Raw genomic sequence first — 23,939 nt, 5'->3', positions numbered from 1 at the left:
GTTCATTTAGTATGCAATGTACACAAGCATTATTTTATAAGATGCATGTAAATATATATATATATATATCAGATCGTAGATATAACGTAAAAAACTTCCATTATTTCTATGTACAGTTTTACGTATTTATGTATTATATATAGACGTGTAAAGATATATATAAATTACAAAACATTATTATTTAGTATCTCTAAGAGTAATGACAATAATATGTGCTCCTTATATTCTCTATTGGTACGTATGGAAAATTGTAAGATCTTATTGCGGTCACTTACAGTTATTTTGTATCGGGAAAAGAAATATCCGGGGGAAGTTTGGCCATTTAACGATCTTTACGCTAATAAAATCTAATTATTGCGCGCGTATAGTTTTTTAGTCGCCCTATCATATACGCATTTGTTTGGCTTTGATTCCGTGATTTGAAAACTTACTTTTTATCACTCTAATTACGTGGAAATTACGAAAATATCCCATTAGTATTGCTAATTGGTTCGTATAAAAAATAAAAAGTTAATGATTTAAGAATGATGTCTTAGAACTTAAGAAGAATGGTTTAGAACTTAATTCGTAGAGCAGGGTTTCTCAAACTTTCTGGTACCGCACCTAACGTCATGAATATTTACGTATGAATTTGTTCGATTAAATTTTGTTTCTGCTCTTTTGTATTTTGCTTCAAATTAGAAATTTTTGTTCTTATATTTTTCTTTTTTTTTTTTTATTATTAAGTAAGACACGAATACAAAGAATTTCTACAAAAAACTATCAATATGGATTCATATATAATATTTTGAGTAAGCATTTTGCACTTTCATTCGATATTCAATTTTTGTTTCTTTCCTAAAACTCTCTTGGTCTTAAGGAAATATATTTTTCACCACAGCGATTTAATTGCACTTTTACAATTTTCATTTTCTTTTCTTCGTAAATATGTACGATAAGGTACAGAACTTCATAATTTTTTCAGTCAAATATATTTTAAATCTATAAGCTTATTCTACATAGAAACATTTCATGGAGGGTTGAAAAAGCTGCTCGATTTAATCTCTCAAGATCACCGTCCAGTAAAATACTCGTGACATTCAAATGCAAAATGCTTCGATATCTTAATCTTCTACTTTTTACGAGTTCTCAGTTTTCAATCATGTTTTATAAACTTTATACTCGTTCGATCTACTTTTGAGAATCCCCGCAATAGCGAACTCTCAGTTACAGTCGTTCGAACAGCTTGCTGATGCATTTTATAAAAAAACAGTTTAAATACGTCGTACTGACTAATCATCACAGCGTAACAGTAAAGACGTAAATAATAGTAGTAGTAATAATAGTAATAGTAGTAGTAATAGTAGTAGTAGTAGTAGTAATAATAATAATAATAATTATAATTATAATAATATTCTTTTTTCGTATATCTGTATAAACCAAAAACATAAAAGTAAGAGATACATTTCTTAATATATTGCGCATCCCTTTTAAGTATGTTCTATATTTATATATATATATACGATTTATATTATTTATTTATCTATCAAAATTTGGTATCTCACAGACTTTTCTATATGTGTATATGTATATGTATATAATATATATGAAATAGAAGTACATATCATTTTTGTTTTTCCTCCTTGATATTGATATAATACAAATTCATTGATTCACGATTGGTGTTGATTTGTCGAGTTAGCTATGCTCTTTTTAACGTCACGTCGACGACACATATCGTAAAAAATAAAAAAGAAATAAAGAAAGATATACAATACGTATAAATACAATCTATATTCAAGCTATAAATTTTTCTACAAAAAAAAAAAGAAAAAGAAAAGAAAGAGGAATCAATCAAGATAAAATATAATTATATGTGCGTTGGACTACGTTAAGAAACACCATGACAATTTCATGGTGTATAATCGTTATCATTTTACAATTTGCATGACTGATGGATTCCTTAAAAGTAAAATCGTTTTATTACAAAGTTGTACATAGCGAAAGATGGTATACTTTGCTTTTTCTTCAATCGTAATAATCGATCGTCCCATTAGTTGCGCTGTGTTTTAAAAGGAAACAAACCATGGGATAATCGACCAACGATTTAATACTTCCATGATCATTGTACAATGATTGGAATTCGACATGTTAGTCTAAAATTAATATATATACATATACATATACATATATTAATATATATAAATATATATATATATATATATGTATATATATGTATGTATGTACAAATGTTCCATACCGTATGTATATAATAATCATTGCGATAACGAGATATATTTGTTGCGGCAGTCATCGTTTCTTATTATTATCATTAGAATTTCATTAATAACATATGCACGAATAGTACAATATATTCTCGCCTATCTCTAATAGTTGTATGTAAATAAAAGTTATCTTCTAAATACATCGATCAGTCTCACAATCGTTATATCTTTAATAAATTGATGTAAAAGTTTTTTTTCTCTATTTCTGCTGCAGCACAATCACGATGTTCAATTCATTATCATTATCATCATCATCATCATCACCATCACCATTATCACCATACAGCTAAAACGTTTTTGCGAGATCGATCTTCTTATAAAACACATGCACAGGACACACAAAGTATTCAAATGATGGTGTATTTGCAATCGAACTAGATACAGATCCTATAATATAATAGATATTTTGAAATTGAATCATTTATTATGTATGGAGAACATGTACATAAATGTACTTAAATTTCATTTCAAAATATGTATGTATTATTTATTCTGTAGGATCTGTATCTATTTCAATTATATATATGTATATACATCATCGTTCGAATATTTTCGTGAGCTTGTGTACATCACAATTATATATGTTTTACCATGCTATATCATGCTTCGAAATTGTCATTCCTTTTTAATCTGTCTGTCTCTTTCTCTCTCGATGTATATGAATTTAAAACAAAAAGAAGTCTAATGCGATACATCAGTACCTATACATGAAACTTATTTAATTAAAAATAAAAAAGAAGGAAAAAGAAGAAAAAAGGAATAAGAACAAAAAAAAAAAAAAAAAAAAAAGAAACTGAATAAGAAGGAACAAACTATAGACAGGGAGAAACACCGGCTTGTAATTTGTAAAAATAAAAATGCAGAAGCACGAAAAATACTCAAAATTTTCAGACTAAGAATCGCACCATAATTTCTTTTAGCATATGCATATAAATAAATGCAGTTATATAAATTATCGTGTTTCGATAGATTACTTAAAATTACCGAACGTAAAGAATCACTGTAAAAAAAAAAAGAAAAAAAAAAGAAAATGACCACTCTTTGTTCGTCAGACAAATTTTTATGTACGGATCGTAAGATTGATTCTAGAATTTTTTGTGTCGCCTACGATCCTCTGTTTTTCCTTTTTTTCTTTTTCTAAATAATTTCTGTTGTACAAAAGATCGATATAGAAAAGAAGCTTGTACAGTATATTCCTTCGGGAAGAATCGTTCTTACGTTTCTCATCGCAAAATATTTTAATATCGGAATCTGCCAGGTCACTGTAGTAAAATACTTGCACCATTTTTTTTTAATTGTTTTGTATCTCTCTCGCTCACGCGCTCTTACTCTCTCTCCCTCTCGCTCAATTAATCAATTAGCAGTTCTTGTTTTTCAAGGGACATTTTTGTGAAATACGATCGTGAAAATAAGTAATGCAATTCGACAATAACGATCCGCCAAAGTCACGCAGTTCTTTTGTCAAAATCACATGTTTTTTCGAATATCATAGATCATAATAGTTTCTCCTTATTTTGTTACAGGTTCTGAGTACATTTTCCAATGTTAACGTACACGATGTATTCAAACGATGCGAATGTATATATGTGTAATAAAATCTTCGTATAAAAATCAGTAATTTATGTCAATTTTCTCTCACGGTTTGATTTTCTTTTATTCTTCCAAAAGCCTTTTCCCATTATGTACTTTTGCACAACAGAAGAAAATTGACATATTATAAATTTCGAGCGATGTACATTAAAGAGGCTTGCATGATGCCTTCGTTCTCTTGAAAAATAACTATAATTTGTAAGATTTATTGAAATGATGAAGAAATCAATCTCGAGAAAAATGGTCATCAATTTTTGGGTTTGTAATTATCAGAATGAATAGTTTATCAATAGTTTCAATAGCAGACAATAATTTATAATTAAAAAAAATCGCTTAGGAAGACGAATAAAATTTTTAACTACATCATTTCCGAATTCTCGCGACATATTCACAAGACGTTCTAATAAATCTCACAAACTATATCGTTTAAAAATTTCCTCGAGATTTGCTTTAAATCAAAACATATTAAATGTATTTCAATTATTATATTTCTCTGTACCAAGGGACATCAAATTCAAATTACATGATAGCAATGCATAGAAATTTCGATTGTTTTTCCTTTCACTTAGTTCTATTTTCAAGAGACATCTGAAAAATTGGAAATTAAATATTTTTTAAAATTTTTAACGCAACATCACTGTGCTACGTAACATAATTTGATGTTTTTCTGCAGCTATTTACAACAGATAGCATGTAATATTATCTTTAATAGCTGCTTGTACGTATATCATATATACTCTTTGTAATGAATAAAATTTTAGTTTATCATTCACATTTTCACTAAAAAACACACAATTATTTGTATTCTTTATGTATCACGTAATTATGTTACTTTAAACAAGAGACCATTTTTTTATTCGTTACAAAATTTTCTTATGTAAGCTTATTTTATAATGTTTTCCTAATGTTTAATCAATCTGTGGGCACCATTTATAATTTCCTTCTCTTAAGATGTAAATAACTCAATAATAGATTAATATATATTATATGTATGTATATATATGTAAGCTAATTGAAAATAAATAATTCATTGAATATTGCCAGCAGATTGACCTGGAATCAAATGTTCCTCTTTGTGTCCCTCTTTTCTGGCAGTGCTACAGAAAGTTTATTCCATAAAAAGCAGAGATTAATTTGTATAAAAATATATATAAATTTATATAGAAAAACGGAATAGCATATATTGCAAGTAAATAAACTTACAAAATAAATAAATTAAACAAGTATTTCTTATTTGTTTCAAGGAAGGATCATAGAAAGTTTATAAAGATCACTTTAAAAAATTATATATCATAAGTTGAACGAGTATATTATAGAAATCTTAATTGTAATATGAGCTCTTTTAAGTTCTAAAATTTATTCTCGCTTTTTAAAAATTCAATATATACTATTAATTACATATGATTTCTTAACCTATGATCCAACCTTTATTTGTGACATATATTAATTGTTATATAAATCATAATGTGTGAGTTACAACAAAAACATAGTTATTAATATTCACAGTAAAGAGATCATAAAGTCTCCTAGTCCAAAAAAATGTACAATTAAAATTTGTAAAAGGACAAAGTCATCAACGTTGTCCTTATACAAATCATAGTTTCGATGTTTGATTCTATATGAAAAACTGTTATCGTTTCCTTGTTAAATAACGATTGTCAATGAGCTTAAGCCAGATGGGCAGCAAAAACGCGGTATTTAAAAATTTTGAACCAAATGCCTGTGTGAGAGAAATATTATAAAAATTGCTACTAGCCCAGAAGTAGATTATTATTAAAATTTAATTGATTATAAAAAACTTTGTATCATGCATAATGTTATATAAAAACAATTGCTACATATTGCACATGTGTAATTTTAATTCTGATTCAACAGTCAATTAATATATTCAAATAAAAATTTATATTATTCATCGGGTTATCTGTCCCAAATATAAAATAAATACATATCTTTCACACATCTTTGGTTTCATGATTAAGATTATTTTAACTTGAAATGAAGAATTGCTACTTTTTTTTTGTAATATTGAGTTTACATGTTATTTTAGATGTATCTTATAAAATATGTTTCTAAAAAAATCGTAATAACTCCTGGGTTAAATATATATATATCTCGATTTGAATAATCATTGTGCGTATAAGATTATCTATTGATCAAAAAAAGGAGAAAGAAGAAAAAGAAAAAAAAAAATAGAAAACAAATGTTCCAATAATCACAGAAATCTGTTTTCAACAGGTACTTTTATGTGCTTTTGTTCGGTTATGTGCCCATCTTTGAAAACTAGGAACTAACAGTTTTCACTTACTTAACATTACTCTTACTCCATATGTCGTTACTCTGGTATTAATCAATTGTTTTTATATTAATGCTGCAGTCACCCTGAAATATTATAACAAAGTTTTGCTGGTCCAGTTTGCCAATCTGATTGCCATATTCTCATTCAATTTCTCTCTCTAATAATACTGCCTAAATATATCATCATATTGATATGATGCTATTCAACAGACTTCATTTATTTTATTATAAAGTTACTCTTCATATTATTGCTATTAGTGGGTCAGGATTTACAGTACCTGAACACATTCGTTTCTTAAGTTGAATTACTTAATTTTAACGTCATGGACCTTTATATGGATCATATCAAATGCATCTGGTACAATGTAGCTATCATGACCCTAAGTGAATTCTTTTTAAAATTTTTGGACCCAAATGTTTGAAACGTGATTGGCATCTTGGAACTTCTACACAAATATTCACATATACAATTGCAATGATAGATAACCCAGAAAACAGAAAGCTATGGATAAGAAAACTTGTATACCATAGAGTACATTAACTAATGCTTAGGACGAAGATAGTATAAACTGCCACTTGTTGAATAATAATCTTATATCTCACATTACATTACAATGTCATCACAGTATTTTGATGTATGTAGCTAATTATTAAACTTACAAAATAATTGATAACTTTCCACATTTGGGAGTCATTTGTGGAGAGTTAGCAATTAATGCATGGCAGTTTATGAGGATTTTATATATGCTACAAACGGTATTCAGTAGAAACATTGTGCTCTTCTTCAACTATCATTCTTAAAAATCATCTAACAGACGTGGAATACAATTTAAGAATTCACGTCCATAAAGACAATATCATATATATAATTATATATTTATATATATATTTTTTAATAACCAACGATCAAGGACATGAATCCTATGCAACCATCCCTAAGAGCACTATCTATCTACTGTACATCATAACAGTTATTCTAATTACAAGAAGTCATTTTTGCCACCATTTATAACATTATAAACTCTTTGTGCTCGATATGATAAAACTTAAACAATCTTATCCAGAGCCTTTGTAACCTGGGATGGTAATAATAGCATACATAACACACAATTTTCCATCGTAGCATATATCTAATTATATAAGAAAAAAATAAATTAAAATTCTATAAGAGACTGACATTAATTAGAGACTGATTGCCTGGAGGAGGCTGCGTGCATGGCAAAATCGACAAGTGGATTACTTGGGACGGTAACGATGGAGTGTGAAGTACTACTGCTTAAAGTAACATTAGTAGAAGAAACTAAAGACAATGGCTTACAAGATAATTGATCGATTTGTTTTATAGGTACCAACTTAATTGGCACATCTGTTTTTAACCTGACAGCTTCCGATACTGGTATAGCTTTTAGTTGAACACTTTTCAATGGTTGTATTTTAACTGCTGGTTTTACAGTAGCACTTGCATTCTGAATAATTTTGGTAATTTTACTCTCACCAACTCCTTGGTTGGAAGATTCATCGTAACCGGAATCAGATGATGAGTCACTAAACGTTTTGCTTGTTTGCTTAGAGACTGTTGCCTCTGTACCAGACTCTACGCTATGAGCAGGACTAGCAGATGCAGAACTGTGAACAGGACTGGCAGATGCAGAACTATGTACAGGACTGCAACTTAATGCATTCGTTTGTTGTTGTCGTTGTTGTCTAGCTATACAACCAATACAAGGCTTTATCAATGAAGGATCCACTATTACTTCTCCATATGGACCTTTGAATATTGTTCCACAACAAATGATTTCCCTAAAATAATATAGGTGTATAATCTTTTATGAAGAGCTTTTTTAGAACTTAATAAATAAAAAAGTATACATATTTCAAATACCAAAGAAAAAATCTATCAAGTTCTGTTTATAAATTATTAAAAACTTTTTAACTGTTTAATAATGAAAGACTAACCTTTTGAAATATGTTAAATCAATAAAACCATTGACAGTTATATCATCCTTTGATTCCGCATCATCTTGAATATCTAATTGTTTTCCAGTTACTGGAATATCATCACTATCTATAGGACTACCAACTCGACTTGAACCTTTACTACCATCTCCATTCAAATAATCTTCTAAAAAAGAACAAAACAAAAAATAATCGTAAAATTATAGTTTTAAAACGTTTTATTTAAAAATATAAACTTGTTAAACACCAACCTGTTAAATCATCACTCATTGCTGGGCTTTGTTCTCGATCTCTATCTGCTTTCAAATACATGTGTTTCTTTTTCATGATCTTTTCAAACTTTTCTGGTATATCTTTCATTTTCTTTTTATTTTTTGATTTAAATTTTGTCAACGATTTGATACCAGGTCCTGCACGTGCATCTACAACCTGTAAAGTACAAAAAATTGATCTGTACATAATCGTATTTAATTTGTGTGAGAATAAATGTGTACAATCAACTAACGCAATTGATATTTATTAAAACTTACATGTCTCCAATTACGATTGCTTCCTGCAGGTAATTTTTTCCATCTTTTTACCAAAAGTACACATGCATTACAAATTTCTCCAGTTCTTCTTTCCTCAAGTTGAAAGCATTCTATAAAATCATCTTCATACTTTTTACTATCTGTAAACCTTGAGCTGTAAATAAAATAAGAAAATTAATTTAATTTGTAAAACAATACATTATATATAAGACTATATTTATTAAAATTATGTTATGTTGCTTACCTGCTGGATTTGGCTTTGCAAATGCAGCATCCAGTACTAGATCGATACACCTTTGGCTTATGAAAACTAAACATTTTGCACGTTATTTTCAAACTGCTTCTGAAAAAAGTTGAAACATTAAATAACATTTTTTAAATCAACATATAACCAATCAGATTAAAATCTTGTAGAATCTTACATAAAGAAAGCATATCACATGATAACAAATTCACAAAAAACCAATAAAAGTTTATCCCAACCAAATTCATTCCAATATATTTTTTCACAATTTATTATCGGTTTATGTTTATTATTGTAAGTAATTACCTACAAAGAAGAATTGCATATAGGAACATACATGTATAACATAATCGTGAACCGTAAGTTTAAACGCGTCCTGAAAATAATGTACCTTTACTGAAAACAGCATGTTTCGATGATCGTGACAGTAGATCAAAATTAGCTCCGTTTCTGTCCGTACAGTATGTAAAAATCATGTAAAAAGTTCATTCGCGATAATTTGTCACGAAGAAAAAACCACTGATCGTCACCATCTTTATTATACTTGTTTACATCGATTTGTTGCCAGTCTGTAACTAACACCGCGATTTCGGCTTGACAGCGTATACGTGCAAGACGCTACGTTCTCTGCGCACGCATGCTACTAGGGGGCGTCCATAATCTCACGAATCCCCACTTTATATTATACACGATAAAACTGCAAAGAAAAACAACGTGCTAAAGGAAATCGACACTTTACAAACACTTTTTTTCTATATAGAATCACCAAAATCAGTTGTTTCATATTGTACTACATTATTGTTAATATCTATGTTAAACGTTATTGATAAAATGTGCTGAATCAAGGTACGATGTATTAGGACACAAATGTATATCTTCTTCCCATGAAATTATTACTTTTCATCATACTAATATCCATCATTGTCAAACTAATTATAGAATCGTTATAGCGTGGAGATTTCTGTTATTTTGAGAGAGATTAATGAAGAAAATATAATTTCATTCAACTATTATATATAATTTTATCTATTATTATAGACATTAAAACTTTTAAATTATTATAAACAGAAATATGCTTTACGTTTATTAATAAAAAGATATAATAGTTAAGATTATTATTTTGTGACTATTCAGTTAAGATTGATTACTTTGGGAGGAAAAGAAAAGAAATAGAGAAAATTATGGTATATCGATAAAACTGGTATCTAAAAATAGGAACCGTGAAACCACAACAAAATAATGTGTAAATATGATGAACATGGAATGTCCCAAAATATTATTTTTTGTTTTCCCTACAAACTCTTGAAATGCTTTTACCTTATCATGACATTTAAGAATGTATATAAATATTGTTTCTTTTATTATTTACTGTATGTATATTAAACATGTATAATGGAAAATATCAAAACCTTCATCAACATGATTTGGTTTTCATAAATATCTCTTCTCCAATCTTTTGATTACAGAATATTTTATTGCATCTGTTCATTCATATTGTATGCCATATGGCTTTTGTCTTAATTCAATTTCAAAAGCAGGTCAGTGACGTGTGGCGCATCACAGGTAACATTCAATAAAATTTTACAATCTAGAGGGGTGTACTTTATTTCGGCAACTTTATTACGTACTTAGAAACGCGTTCACATTTCACAAACTGGCATTCATTCGACAAGTATCGTAATAAGTACTACGTGAAGGCAAACCAGTTTTCCTTCGATATGCCGAATTTGCTCTGTACGTTACCCATCCGTCCTTGTTTTTCTCAAGGATGATATTGTTCAGGAGCGTAACAAAATGTTCAATGATTCGAACTGAGGTATCGTTGATAATGTATTCCATCCAATGGACGATATCCTACTATTATAATCTATAAAAATATATCCTCTCTGCATAAACATAAAATTCTTTCTATACATGTTAAAACATGTTAAAATCATAAAATTAGAATAATTTCATTCGGAGAAATATATAAAAATTTCATAAAAATTAAGTTTAAGTAATTCTGATTAAACCATTAAGCACCAAGCAGTAAAATAATGTGCAAATGTGTGCATAAATGTATTATTAGAAAAAATGTAAATAAAGTAAAATACTGTTCTGCCAAAGTACCAAAAATGTATTAGAATAATAGATGTTGTAAAAGTTCGTTATAAATAGAAGACACGAAAAGGAATGTTGTAATTTAAAGAAAAGAAAGAATTATCATAATGTTACAAAATACTCCATTTTTTCAAACTTAATAAAGTTGTAAAATTTAGATAGAATATCGAGCAAATTCTTGAAATTTCTTTTCTTAATCACAATAGTCACAACATACGTATTTAATAATAATAATAATAATATGAATCGATTAAAAAGAAATTACAAATGTAACGTTGCGTTAACATAGTCTTTAGTAGGTTAACATAATGGAGAAACTGAGATATGGAATAAAATTCAATCTAAAAACATAAAACATGACGGAGAACCCCCGTAATGTATTATCTACGATCCTGAATATGAACTTATAAATCTTCCTTAGTTTTCTTTCAATATACAACATATGTATGTATTTTTTACTGATTCTGGGAGTGGCGCCATCGGTAGTTGAAACCTCAAAGCAAGAATGTTGCAACGTACTGTACGCAAAAAAATGTAAATGTGCTTTCGCCTCGATGCAGTCGATGATTATAGTGGGAGACGATGTAAGGGACATCAAGCAACAGGAAAGGGGAAAAAAGAGGAGGGTATAGCGATGTTGCCACGTGGTTTGTTGATCGGTTGCCTCTTCATCCCGATACGACTCGGATCTCTGACCTGGCTGCACGCATATTAAACATTACCTATATTTCATTTGTATTTGTTTACAAACCGAATGTCAAGACCGCCTCCTATCATAAAAACCAATAACAAATTTGCGACATCTATGATCAAACTACTCAACTGTATTGTGTGAGATATTTACTGTATATAATTAACCATATTAATCAATTCTCTATTTCTTGTAGTAAAATACTTGTATGATAAAAAATAGAAAAATAAATTTTGAATATACTAATGAGATACTTTTTCCACATTTTACACATTACATATTGTATGATCATATTACGTTATCATATGTTAATTGAATCATATTAATCAATTTTCTATTTTTTTTCTTTTTGTAGCAAAATATGATAAAAAGCAAAATAGTAGATTTTGAATATATTAATGAAATAGTTTTTACATTTTCTATATATTGTCATTAACCATCAACTACATGTAACAATTACGGCGTATATAAATATTACATATCAGGTAGCTGTTATATGAATTATGTTTATAATTATGAATATAACAATCTTGTTACAAATATGACACTAAACGTTTTCGAACGAGCGAATAAATCAAAGATAAAAAGTGCACAATATCCGAATAACGTGGCCCTGACATGCTAACTCTCAGTAGTTCAACTTTCGTTCTCACTTTTACAGTTGTCTACGGTTTTAAAAATAGAGGAAGGTACCAGCCCTCGATGTAAATACATGTCACCAAATTATGTATATGCGTTCTTGCAGAAATAAGCATAGGTGCATTTTCTCTATACGTACAATGGCAGAAGAATGAATAAAATCGTAATCAATAATACAAATAACTGCAGTCTGAGAAACTTCGATTTCGTTGAAACGATGTTTAACGATGTCGCAAGTATTTGATCGAGATGACCTACATTATGATAAAACAGGTTCCGGTATTTTGGTCAGAATAAAAACATGGAGACATATTTCTCTACCTTAGCATTTGAAAATTATAATCAAATTGTTATTATCTTTCGATATTCAATTATTTTTTAAACATAACTTTAAATCCTTCGACTATCAAATATTAATAATTGATTGACATTTGTAAATATTTTTAATCATAAGTGATAAAACATGCTGCATGATGTATGATAAATTGACAATATTTACGAGAGAATAAAAGCTTTAAATTTGATAATTACAAAAATGTTGTATCCATATGAATGGCCGCTTTCAAAGAACAATCATTATACATAAAAAATGTAAATATGATAATGCAAATCATAAATAAATGATAAAAATCTCATTGTTATACTTATGTAAACGGTTATAATTTTGATACTAACGTAGAACGAAATTGCCCCTAATTCAACACTATCGCCGAATACTCTTACAAAATTAATTTTTCAAATTGAAAGCACTTTTTCAATATTATACAAAGCTAATATTGTAAAATGAAATAAACAAAAAAGAAGGTCAAGATAGTTATATTGATAGAAGTTTTCATAAGAAGAGAAGATACTTAGCGTGCACTGGTATAACAGTGCATAAACTCAAAGACCGCGATTCCGTCTAAAAATGTCTCAACTCAATTTTTTTTTTTAAATTGTCAGAGGTAAAAAGACTGATCAATTTTCAAAGCATATATAACATTAAGGATAGAGCTATGAGGCTCCTTTTACAAGTATGTGGATCCCTACTGAAGTTCAATTGTGACAGATCGTGTGCCATTTTCACAAAGACAAAAAAAGAAATCTACAGACAAACGTAGTGCACTGAACGAAGGACGTGCGCGAGCAAGAGACCGACATGGCGCGTGGCACGGTACAGTCCGCCGCCATCGTCGATTCCTTCCCTTCCCTCCGTTCTAACCAACCCCGTCATAACGAATACACAGTATGTTTATTCGAAATATTAGATAAATATGATATTCTCTTCCACCAGTCTCTCAAAAATTATTTGAACGACTTCTCTCGAGCAACGTATGCGACGATACCAACTGACATATATCTTGAGCTTACAACAATTGGAAAAGTCGATGATATGATACCCGCCACAAGCGGGTACGCCATGACAGATGATACAGCACGCACAAACAAACAAGTCTACTTGCCAAGTAGAATACCGCGCAGGTAAAACGCGGGAATCATTGTTGGTCTGAAAGATGAATAACACGTAACAACCGGTAGATTTCCAAGAAGTTATACGAACGGTACTTTCTGCACGTTATTCAGTATCCTGTCAATGGAATGACGAGTGCCGACAACGAAAAATCCATGAAGGTACACGGTACCTACGATCTGGTGAAAGTTTCTCGTTACACTTGACATAAACCACTGAAATTTCAACGATTGTAATAACGTGTATCAAAGACGGATTAAAAGAATAAGAGATAAAGAGACGGGAATGAAAAATAAATGTCAAATGTATCGATGATGATACAGCAGCCTGGCAGATTCAGAGCCCGGAGCCGAAGACGCTGACATCTCCGAACATATTTATCATAAACGCATGAGTAATTTCGTATGACAATCCACAAACCTGCTGACAATATGTCGCGTTATCAATACGTCGTATTCTTCTCACACGTGTTCGCGAAATTCACATTAAGATGTTGAGATTAATGACAGCAGAGTACTTACCTTTTCAATACAGGTGACGGCCAGATTTGAGAGCTCCTTTGCGCAGGCTCACGGCGCTGGGTCTGTTGCATGTCCTAGTCAGACGAGCGTCCATATGTACCAAATAAGAAATTGTAATTTTTATGTTGTCGTTGCTCGTTATTTACGTCTAGTTGACATATTTTTTATAAAAAAATTTGTTATATATTATATTTGACGTGTACTGATAATGTACAGAACTTAAATTATAAACTTGTTCTTACTTGTATAAGTTTGATTTCCGGTGAAGGATTTGATTTTTGTCGGACATCAGTTCGATAAAGTACCACCAGGGTTCTAGAACAGTAAAAATTACGGTTTTTTAAGATACAAATAGAATTTAATCAATTATTCTAGTTAAATTTTAGCACGGAAGTTTATATATAAACGACAAATTTGACGATACACGTAGGAAAATGTGTTTTGTCAGAATAATTTGAATAAAATTGCGGTAGCTTAGTAACAGTGATATTAGCGCCATCTTCGTAGATAACGAACATGATGAAAAAGAAATTATACGTAACATAAATCTTTTTTAATTTTATAAACCAAAGATAAACTTTATCAACATTCAGCATGTAGAATTTTTCCTTTTTCGAGTAACGTTGAAATTATTGGATATGAATCATTTATAATTCTTCGACTTGTAAGACATTCATAGTAGAAGTCCAATAATATCAGAATAATATGTTTTAAACTTCGAGACATGAAACATGAAGACTTAATAAATACTTATAATTTGCCATCTACCGGCGATACATTAGAAGCAATAATAGATGCTTGCATTTTTTACTTGATAAATAGTTATTTAAATGAAAATAGATAATTATTTTTATTTTCATGTTATTCAGTAGAGATACTACTATCATTGCTACCACAAGTTCATGGCAATTCTAAATCGCTGTTATTCAAACTTTAATAAGAAGGCTATGATACGAATAAGATGCATTTCCCCCACTTTGTTTTTGTCGTCAAGGAAACCAAGACGCTTGTTATGTTGCATGAGTCCAGTGTGGATCCGCATGAGTTTCGTGCTCCTAATATGGAGAAATTAATATAGAATTTTTCTATTATTTTCAAAACAGTAAAATAAGATGATTATTTATGATTGCTCTTACTTAATGGAAATGTTGTAAGAATGCAGATATAGTTCATTTCACGTACATGAATTGAGTATGAATTGAGAAAATATGTAACTGCGAAATGTATAGAAGGAGAAGCGTAAGCTGCCCCACTGCTTAGAGAATTAGCGTAGAGGGGGACAAAGCCGCATGAGGGGCCCCACCCGTGGATATCACATCGTTATGATCGTCAGTCGTCAATATACCCTATAAATTGTTCTATCAACGATTATTCTGCGCAATTACGACTGTCATATTGTTTTCTAAGTGTATATATTAGTTATATGCAAATTATGGCCACTCCAATTAGTAGTACTGGTAATGGTTATAATTTCAAAGTCGTGTTACTCGGCGAAGGATGTGTCGGAAAAACTTCTGTTGCATTACGATACGTTGAAAACAAATTTAACGATAGACATATCAGTACATTACAGGTAAAAAGTGGTTAATGTTTCGTATCGTTATTTCGAACTTTAATCTATATTTGGAATTTATATTTCTTTGTTTTTGTTCATGTACGAATAATATAATAATGTAATGTTCTCATGATTGGTAAATTGTCAGTCGTGATAAATATTGAAATATTCTGAACTTTTATACTTTCAGGCTTCTTTTTTAAATAAAAAGTTGACTGTACACGGAAAAAAAGTAAACCTGGCGATATGGGATACAGCTGGTCAAGAAAAATTTCATGCATTGGGACCAATTTATTACAGAATGTCAAATGGTGCCATTATAGTTTACGATGTTACTGATTACGATACATTTCAGAGGGTAAAGATTTAAAGAAAAATATTATTTTACTTTCTTATATCCTATATTAACGTTCATTTCACAGGTAATAAATTGGGTTACAGAGCTTAGGAAAATGTTAGGCAGTGGAATCTGTTTAGCAATTGCTGGAAATAAAATAGATCTTGAAAAGGATAGACGTGTTTGTACCGAAGAAGCAGAAGAGTAAGTTTCTTTTAATTTTTTATTTTTTCTTCTCTTTTCAAATTTGTTTTAATGTAAAATTTGATTATTAGGTTTGCTAATAAAACTGGAGCTATGCACTTTCATATTTCTGCCAAACTAAGTGAAAATATTGAAGAAATGTTTTTTCAATTAACGCTGCGCATGATAGAACATGCAGATCTGATGGAACAAAAGTCTACATTAACAAGAACAAGTAGTACACGTCGCAATGTTGTTGTAGTTGAAGATGAAGCTGAAGAAACTGAACCAACTAAGAGTTCCTGTTGTAGTGGTTCTTCGCATGCATCTTAATTCCAAATACCTGTATTACAATTGGTTCTAATTTTAAACAAGTCTTATATATAAAAGTGTGTGTAGATATACATGCATATATGTATATGTACATACACATATTGATAAACCACACATATATATATCACAAAATTTTTAATATTTTATTTTTTAAGGAACAAAAAATAAAATAGATATAAACTACTAAGCCTAAGTAATTTAACTGAGTGTAAGGTAAGAAATATTGATTATATTTTGGGAGTTGATTTTTTATGTATTTCGATATTCAATTACATTGATAGAGCCTCAGTTGACTCATGAACCAAATATCTTGTTATCCACATATATCATATAGCTAGAAGATTTATTACAATTATTAGATGTATGTATTTCTGTCATATAAATGTATATATATTTAAATACTATTATGTTTTAATAAAAAGTTAATTAACATATACACGTATTTAATACGATGTTATTTCTTGGGAATGTTTTGTAATTTATAATTTAGATTAGGTTGTAATTAGTTACAAAGTAAAGAAATTACTAATTACATGCACAATATTTGTGAGTCTAAAGTACAATATTCTATTCTATCACAGGTACATACATGGATTATAAACATCCACAAATCGATCTATAGTAGCAACATAATCGTTAATTCGTTAAATGATTCATTTCTTCATAACAATTTTAAATAACTAAGTGTAAATATATAGATGTAAATATACGAATGGACTACTTATATTCGTAAATAAGAAAGAAATTTAAAATATTAGAAAGAATGATTAGAAAATTATACATTATGTAATATACAAATTATGACATATCCTAATATTTTTATATAAATAATTATATATTTGAATACAATATATCTCCATTCTATTAATAACAAGGAATGTAATTGAATTGTGTCAGTTCTATATAGGTCTGGGTTAGTCTTTTTCCATAACAGAGAACATATTAGGCGATGAGCCCCTATTTTATCCCAGAAACCCATAATGGCAGGACTATTTAAGAAAATGTACAAAGATATATATATATATATGACAGTAGAAAGATTACTGTAAGTTTTTCATCTTTCAAATGATAACAGACAATAATGCTAAACATTATATTACATGGTACCCTGACAATGATTTTAGTCTAATTGTTAAATTACCGTAATAACGAATATTAATTTCGATCATTTGTTACTATTTTAAATTAGCAAAAATTCATGTAAGTTATTCTCTTGCTTTTTGAACTTGTTATAGTTTTTCTTTGTATGAAAGTTACAGACCAAGTATTACATAAACACGTTCTAATCACATCAGTAACTTAATGCTTATTTACTGAAAAATGAGAAATTTTATTGTTACTTTAAATTTAATTTAAATATGATTTTAACAATGCACCGAAAGATTCTTTGTATTTATATGTATTATTAAAAGAACAATCTCATTTAATCAGACTAAAATTGTATACAGTGCTATTAATTTCTGTGTATATATATATTGTACATATATATATATATATATATATATATATATACATACATAATGTTAATACAAAGGATGCCATATACTATTAATAGTTACTAATTTATTACTATTTTTCGCTTTGGCTATATTAATCAACTATGTATAATAACATGTAGTTATCATGACTTTTACGACGTTTGCCATTTTAATCCTTACGTTAATAAAATTATGCGAGCAAGGCATCCTGTACATCATCGTAATTTGCTCGTCTAGTTTCACTATATTATGCTATCTTTAAATAATCCTACATTTTATAATTTCATGATATTTTTATATATCTTTGGTATACCATTAATTTTTATATAACTTTGCACACTTTTGAATTACGTAGCAACCAGACCATTTACATTACTTTTAACGTCCCTTATGTTAATCCTGAAATCATGATACCAATTTACTAGAAAAAAATTTTGTGCAAGCTGTATAATTAAACGCTGTTTGTGACATTAGGTATGCAAGTATTTCTCTATCTGTATATTTGAATATAAAAATATTTTAATCAACAAAGTACGAATGTTATAATTAAATATGAATATTATACACGAATTGTTACGTTCGCTTCGAATTCCAACAAGTTTGATATGACTTCGAAGATTCTAAAAGAGATTCTCGCTTTTACATTCTAAAATGAAAGTCTCAGGAACTTCTCATACTTTTCAATAAAAATCCTATAAAATTTTCTTCGAAGTTGTATTATGTAAATTTTATACAATATCAAACATGGCAGCCGAATTTATAGGATTTCTGTTCTATAACATACATAAAATATTAATTTCGTTCCAAATTAGGCCTTTAGCGTTCGATTTTATATTTTCTTTATATAATAAATATTTTATCCTGATGAGTAAATAAAAAGTCTATGAATTGATTAATGGGACCTATCGCGGAGAGTGACATTCCACGTGATGGTGGTGCTCTGACAAGATTTGGACCAAATACGACGGCGAGATTACTTGATGTCATTTTGTTTAAATCACACCTGTCCATTACCTGTTATAAATATAGATATATTTTATCATAAAATTATATATAAGAAGGAAAATAATAAATCACGTAATCATTAAAGTAATAGCTTACCCTCGATAAAAATTGTACGATATATTTTAAGAGTTGGTAATTATCTTCTGGAAGTTTTTCAAGTACTAATATTTTAACTCTTCTTGGGCGTTCATCTTTCGATAGAGCTAAAATGAGAATATGAAAATATTTATATTATGTCATACTCAATATTAATAAATAACAAAATTATATTTTAATATTTACCTTGAAATTGCGTTATTTCATCATATAATTCATACGTCATAAGAGGTTCATCTAATTCTCGAAGAAACGTTTTAAGAAGAACAGCTGCTATATGTGGGTCTCCTTGGAAATCAACAGGCAATCCTTGATTGCAACGATTCTGAAGTTCCTTAACTACTGCTACATTAGCTGATCTTCTAAATATTCCTTCTGTTTCTAATGCTATAAGTGTGATAATATTATAATTGTTATCTTCAAAGAAATGATATATGATATTATTATCATGGCATTTTTAAAAAAAGATACTGAATTATACAAATTACATAATTATAAGCATACCATCCGGTGTATCAAGAAATTCAATGCATTGTCGCACTATTGGTGGTATAGGATCGCCATTATTATTTTCTTTAATAAAAGTAAGGCTTGCTCCAAATTGAGTGGTACCAACTGGTGTTGTCACCGCACTCTGAGGTGGACTGGTTGGTAAATTCTTTTTGTTCTTTAACATTAGCTGTTCATTGTGTCTACAAATGAATGTAATCAATTAATATTGATATAAATCTAAAAGTTTTATAATTACAAAAGAAACACTTACTCTATTACTTGAGGAGGTATAATAAGTTGATCAAGATTAATATATTGTGCCAGTTCTTCTAAATAATTAACATACATCATTTTCCGACCAAACTTTGCGCTAAAGAAATAACAATAATATCAAGATTAATATAGTAACTGAAAGAAAATATTCATCAACTGAGTAAGAAATAATTACCTAATAGCTGGTTTAAATATTTGCCATACAATTCTAATAAAATTAGTTGGATGTACTAGATATAAAGCCTTCAAATTTTTTTTATACTTTCTGTCGAAAGCTTTATATGCTTGCCATAACCAGGATAATGGTGGTTTATTTTTTGAAGTAAGACCATAGTGAAAATAAATTAAACTATAATCTTGTTCTACAAATGTGTCTAAAGTATGTGTGAGATACCTGTTAAATAAATGTATTGTTAAAAATAATGAAATAAATCTTAGAAAAGATATGTATATATATATCTTATACTCATATATTTATGTCACAAACCTGAGAAGTTTGGCATGATTAAATGTTTCTTTTCCAACAGGAGGCAATTTACATGCAGATACTACTATTATTTTACGACCAGCACTATCATCACCAACCACTTCTACAATGCCATATCTTGATATATCAAGATAATCTTCTTCATCCGCAAGTTCACCGTCCAATGCAGCAAGATCCTCTGCTACTCAGCATGAAAGAGTATATTTATAATAATTTTTTATTTCTACATTAAATTTTCTTTTGGTTTCCCTTTGACTCTTTTTATAAAATAAATACCCAAAATAATGAATGAATTGCAGATCAAGTAACAGAGTCATTTAACCTTTGCTTTTGTGCATTTTTATACCATGCAATAATAAACTGTACAATGATCTACATAATTCACCTGCTAAGCCCCAAATGCCATGACATTTAGTGGCTACTAACAGAAGATAAAAGGTCACACACCGGATTCGATAACTGGAGCATCTACCAAAGCTTCTTCAAAGTTTTCTTCAATTGTCCCATCGCTTACTGGACTCTCCAAATAATCTATCCCAGTACCAGCACCACTGCTAATTATGTCCAATTTTTCTTCTAAAAGTTGTACAGCTATAAAATCATTACATCAATTATATTATAAGATAATTATTTGTGTGAAACCCTATTTGAATTTAATGTAAGAATTTACAAGAGAAATATAATAGTAACACAAGTAATTAACTTAAATTTCTTAAAAGAATAACTTAAAGATTAAAGTATGTTCCATGGTAAATATCTCATAGATAATATTCTACATATTTATACTATTACATAAAACTACTTTTAACTTTCTACACTTAGCAATCTGAATTTCTTTTATATTGAAATATCTTACCATTATTTGAAGTGGTCTGTAACTCAGTATCATCGAACTCCAAGTTGGGCTCATAATCATGATAATCTGACAAACTTGGGTATGGATCTTCGACGTCATTAGCTATTGCTATCATACAAACAGAAGTATGCGCATTATTGTCTACACCAAATATGTATCAATGAATCACAAAACACTACATTAGCCATTGCCAATTATTTATTCAATCAGTGGTTTTGCATTATAAATAGGTACTTAAAAAATGTTAAGTAATATTAAAAAAAAAAAAAAAACATCTTTGCAAAACAAGTATCATAATAAATTGATGACTAGTATACATCTCGCGGTTTCTCATTATATATCAATTTTCCCCTGATCACATTACACGGTATATATGATCTCCAATAAATATTTTGATGGTTTTTTATCCATGTTTACAAACCAATACGATTGTGGAACTTAAGAAGAAAACGGATTTTCTACTGATATGTTTATGTATATTTGAACGAAAGACTGGAACTATGTCAAGTTATGATCAAATCTGAAATTTTTTTAATACGCACTATCGTGTCATATACGCGAATTATTCGTCACTTATCGATGTGCTTTTCCACATAGGAGACTGAGATCCATCGTGAAATGTTTTCTCGCTAGAACGAACAGAAAAACGTCGATGCCAGGTGAACTTTTTTACAATCACGATTTTCGGCGATATTGTACTTTGGTGTGACGTTTATTTGACACCTAAAGCAACGTCAACAATCGCGGCGGATAAGCTCACCTGTCAAAGTTCGCGTTGGGCTTAGCGTCGGTTGATAGTCTGCTTCCATTTTCTGGCAACTGTGCGATAAAACAGTGCCTCGATTAAATTACGGGGCTTTTCACGTAGCCTGCTTTACAAACGAACAACGTTTTTCTTCTCGAACGACATTATCCCGACGTGGTATGGCAAACCAGCGTATTCACGTCACGCTTTCATTTGTTGTGTCGCTAATTGTAATTCGTAGTCACTCGTCACTCCCTTTCCCCACTGCTCGATTAACGAATATTTTCATACTTATTCCTATTGGCTAGTTGTATACTTTCGCGATATAGATACGATGCGCGCTAAAAATATGAAAATCACGTGATACGTTCAAACGTTAAATTAAGGTGGAGAATAAATAAATAAATAAATATCTATCTTATATAGAAATATCTATGTATGTAATCAAAAAATAAATATAGATCACGTCTGGATATCAATCGATTGACTTTTTGATTCCAATATAATCTTAAAAATGATATCTATTAAATAAGTTAATATGTTTGAGAGTTTTGAACTTGAAGACAAATACTTATCTAAAAAAAAAAAAGAATTATAGCAAGAAAGGTACTTAAGAATTTATAAACAGGTAAATTATTTTGTTATTATTGTAAAAAATATTTAATATTTATAAAGATTATGATAATATTAAACAATATAAATATATATACTTCTTATATCTTTTACCTAATTCAAAGATTTTGTTAATAAAGTAGAAAATATTATTTTTTTGTTAATAGAAGTTATATTATATTTACATATTGTGAGTACATTCTGTAATTTATTATTCTGTAATTTACTGTATGGAAAAAATGTAATTTTTGATACAAAGCTATGATAACGTAAATAAAGTAAATGATAATATGTGATTTTGTGCAATATATCATTTGAATTAAAATCAAATGTTTCTGCGATAATTTAAATTATATTTTAATAAATATGTTGCATGAATCACATTATTGTTCATTCTCCTTTACAAAAGACTAGTTTTTTGTACAGATTTATTTCTTCACAAATGTTGAACATATATTCTCAGTTTACTATTTATACGATTTCTTTTCAATTACATACATGTTGTACAATTCCACCTTCTAGGCACCCATAATTGCTATGAACATTGTAAAACTTTCCCAAATGAGTTGAATTTCATAATTAATTAATATAAGTCTAGGCAATTAATGTGTTATTATGATACGTCCTGTAAGAGATAACCTATTTTTATTGATAAAGATTAAAAAACCAATTTTTTCATATTGAACATTTTTAACAAAGATGTTTAGAAGAACTAATATTGAGTATTAAAATATTAAATGTAAATATGTAAAGAAACAAAAAATATTGTTTATGGACTTTCAATTTAGTAATTTTTAATGTAGTTTATTAATTAAATGTATAAAGGACTAAGTGATACTGAGTCATATAGCATTTAGTATATTTTAGCCTTCGTGATAAACTGTTATTTGCAATAGTCTAATTTTTAAAAATGCTTACTTTCTATATCTTTATATGATTTTCTTTAATTTTATTACATTCTACATAATTATACGTTGTATGATATATACTTTATTAATACATTTATAATGGCATTTAGGTCTCTTATAGTATACAAAAATATTTTTGTATAGTATAGTAGCAATTTAAATAAAGCATTAAAAAAATTGATTAACACTCATTTGCTCGTTAATTCATATGAATGGCAATAATGATTTGAATGATACTACATTCCCTACCTACATTTTGTAATTTAGTGTGTAATGATTTGTATTCACTTACTTTATAT

At 28.9% G+C, this 23,939-nt stretch overlaps 3 protein-coding genes across 11 annotated transcripts; 1 reads left to right on the top strand and 2 right to left on the bottom strand.

Annotated features, from left to right (window-relative positions):
• Positions 1–698: 698 nt before the first annotated feature.
• On the bottom strand, positions 699–14,369 carry LOC138181103 (uncharacterized). 8 transcript variants are annotated; one of them, XM_069115681.1, is made up of 8 exons: positions 14,281–14,334; positions 9,271–9,576; positions 9,058–9,185; positions 8,880–8,978; positions 8,636–8,789; positions 8,357–8,534; positions 8,106–8,271; positions 699–7,949 (listed from the first exon to the last, which is right to left on the bottom strand). In XM_069115681.1, the coding sequence occupies exons 4-8, from the start codon at positions 8,951–8,953 to the stop codon at positions 7,328–7,330; spliced, it is 1,194 nt and encodes a 397-aa protein (XP_068971782.1). In that variant the 5' UTR covers positions 8,954–8,978; positions 9,058–9,185; positions 9,271–9,576; positions 14,281–14,334; the 3' UTR covers positions 699–7,327. The 8 variants fall into 8 exon arrangements, with proteins under 8 accessions (XP_068971782.1, XP_068971800.1, XP_068971791.1 ...); XM_069115699.1 differs by having other exon boundaries at positions 8,880–8,975; XM_069115690.1 differs by having other exon boundaries at positions 14,180–14,287.
• A 1,186-nt stretch (positions 14,370–15,555) lies between these two features.
• On the top strand, positions 15,556–17,122 carry Rab21 (RAS oncogene family member Rab21). Its single transcript, XM_069122666.1, has 4 exons — positions 15,556–15,853; positions 16,026–16,193; positions 16,258–16,376; positions 16,448–17,122. The coding sequence occupies exons 1-4, from the start codon at positions 15,704–15,706 to the stop codon at positions 16,686–16,688; spliced, it is 678 nt and encodes a 225-aa protein (XP_068978767.1). The 5' UTR covers positions 15,556–15,703; the 3' UTR covers positions 16,689–17,122.
• A 1,545-nt stretch (positions 17,123–18,667) lies between these two features.
• Positions 18,668–22,391, bottom strand: RhoGAP68F (Rho GTPase activating protein at 68F). 2 transcript variants are annotated; one of them, XM_069117786.1, is made up of 10 exons: positions 22,136–22,391; positions 21,376–21,483; positions 20,967–21,110; positions 20,520–20,697; positions 20,208–20,426; positions 20,031–20,129; positions 19,772–19,959; positions 19,454–19,654; positions 19,268–19,374; positions 18,668–19,180 (listed from the first exon to the last, which is right to left on the bottom strand). In XM_069117786.1, exons 1-10 carry the CDS (start codon positions 22,182–22,184, stop codon positions 19,007–19,009), a joined length of 1,467 nt encoding a protein of 488 aa, XP_068973887.1. In that variant the 5' UTR covers positions 22,185–22,391; the 3' UTR covers positions 18,668–19,006. The 2 variants fall into 2 exon arrangements, with proteins under 2 accessions (XP_068973887.1, XP_068973809.1); XM_069117708.1 differs by having other exon boundaries at positions 20,520–20,700; positions 22,136–22,390.
• Between the last annotated feature and the right edge of the window lie 1,548 nt (positions 22,392–23,939).

This window comes from Bombus flavifrons, chromosome 1, assembly GCF_040668555.2.
Source record: "Bombus flavifrons isolate JBK064 chromosome 1, iyBomFlav1_principal, whole genome shotgun sequence".
Lineage (NCBI taxonomy): Eukaryota > Metazoa > Arthropoda > Insecta > Hymenoptera > Apidae > Bombus > Bombus flavifrons.
The sequence above is the reverse complement of the archived record's forward strand: the minus strand, read 5'-3'. Positions and strand labels throughout refer to the sequence as shown.

Bases quoted from the DNA above. Each gene is read 5' to 3' on its own strand.
- LOC138181103 (XM_069115673.1), bottom strand. From the start codon at position 14,351: ATGCAACAGACCCAGCGCCGTGAGCCTGCGCAAAGGAGCTCTCAAATC. The intron at 8,979-14,280 runs GTAAGTACTCTG...AACTTTTTTCAG, and splicing joins CCGTCACCTGTATTGAAAAG to AAGCAGTTTGAAAATAACGT. The intron at 7,950-8,105 runs GTTAGTCTTTCA...ATATTATTTTAG, and splicing joins GATTTAACATATTTCAAAAG to GGAAATCATTTGTTGTGGAA.
- Rab21 (XM_069122666.1), top strand. From the start codon at position 15,704: ATGCAAATTATGGCCACTCCAATTAGTAGTACTGGTAATGGTTATAAT. The intron at 15,854-16,025 runs GTAAAAAGTGGT...TTATACTTTCAG, and splicing joins GACATATCAGTACATTACAG to GCTTCTTTTTTAAATAAAAA. The intron at 16,194-16,257 runs GTAAAGATTTAA...TTCATTTCACAG, and splicing joins ATTACGATACATTTCAGAGG to GTAATAAATTGGGTTACAGA.
- RhoGAP68F (XM_069117708.1), bottom strand. From the start codon at position 22,184: ATGGAAGCAGACTATCAACCGACGCTAAGCCCAACGCGAACTTTGACA. The intron at 21,484-22,135 runs GTGAGCTTATCC...TTTGTATGATAG, and splicing joins CCCAACGCGAACTTTGACAG to CAATAGCTAATGACGTCGAA. The intron at 20,701-20,966 runs GTGTGTGACCTT...CATGCTGAGTAG, and splicing joins TGCTCCAGTTATCGAATCCG to CAGAGGATCTTGCTGCATTG.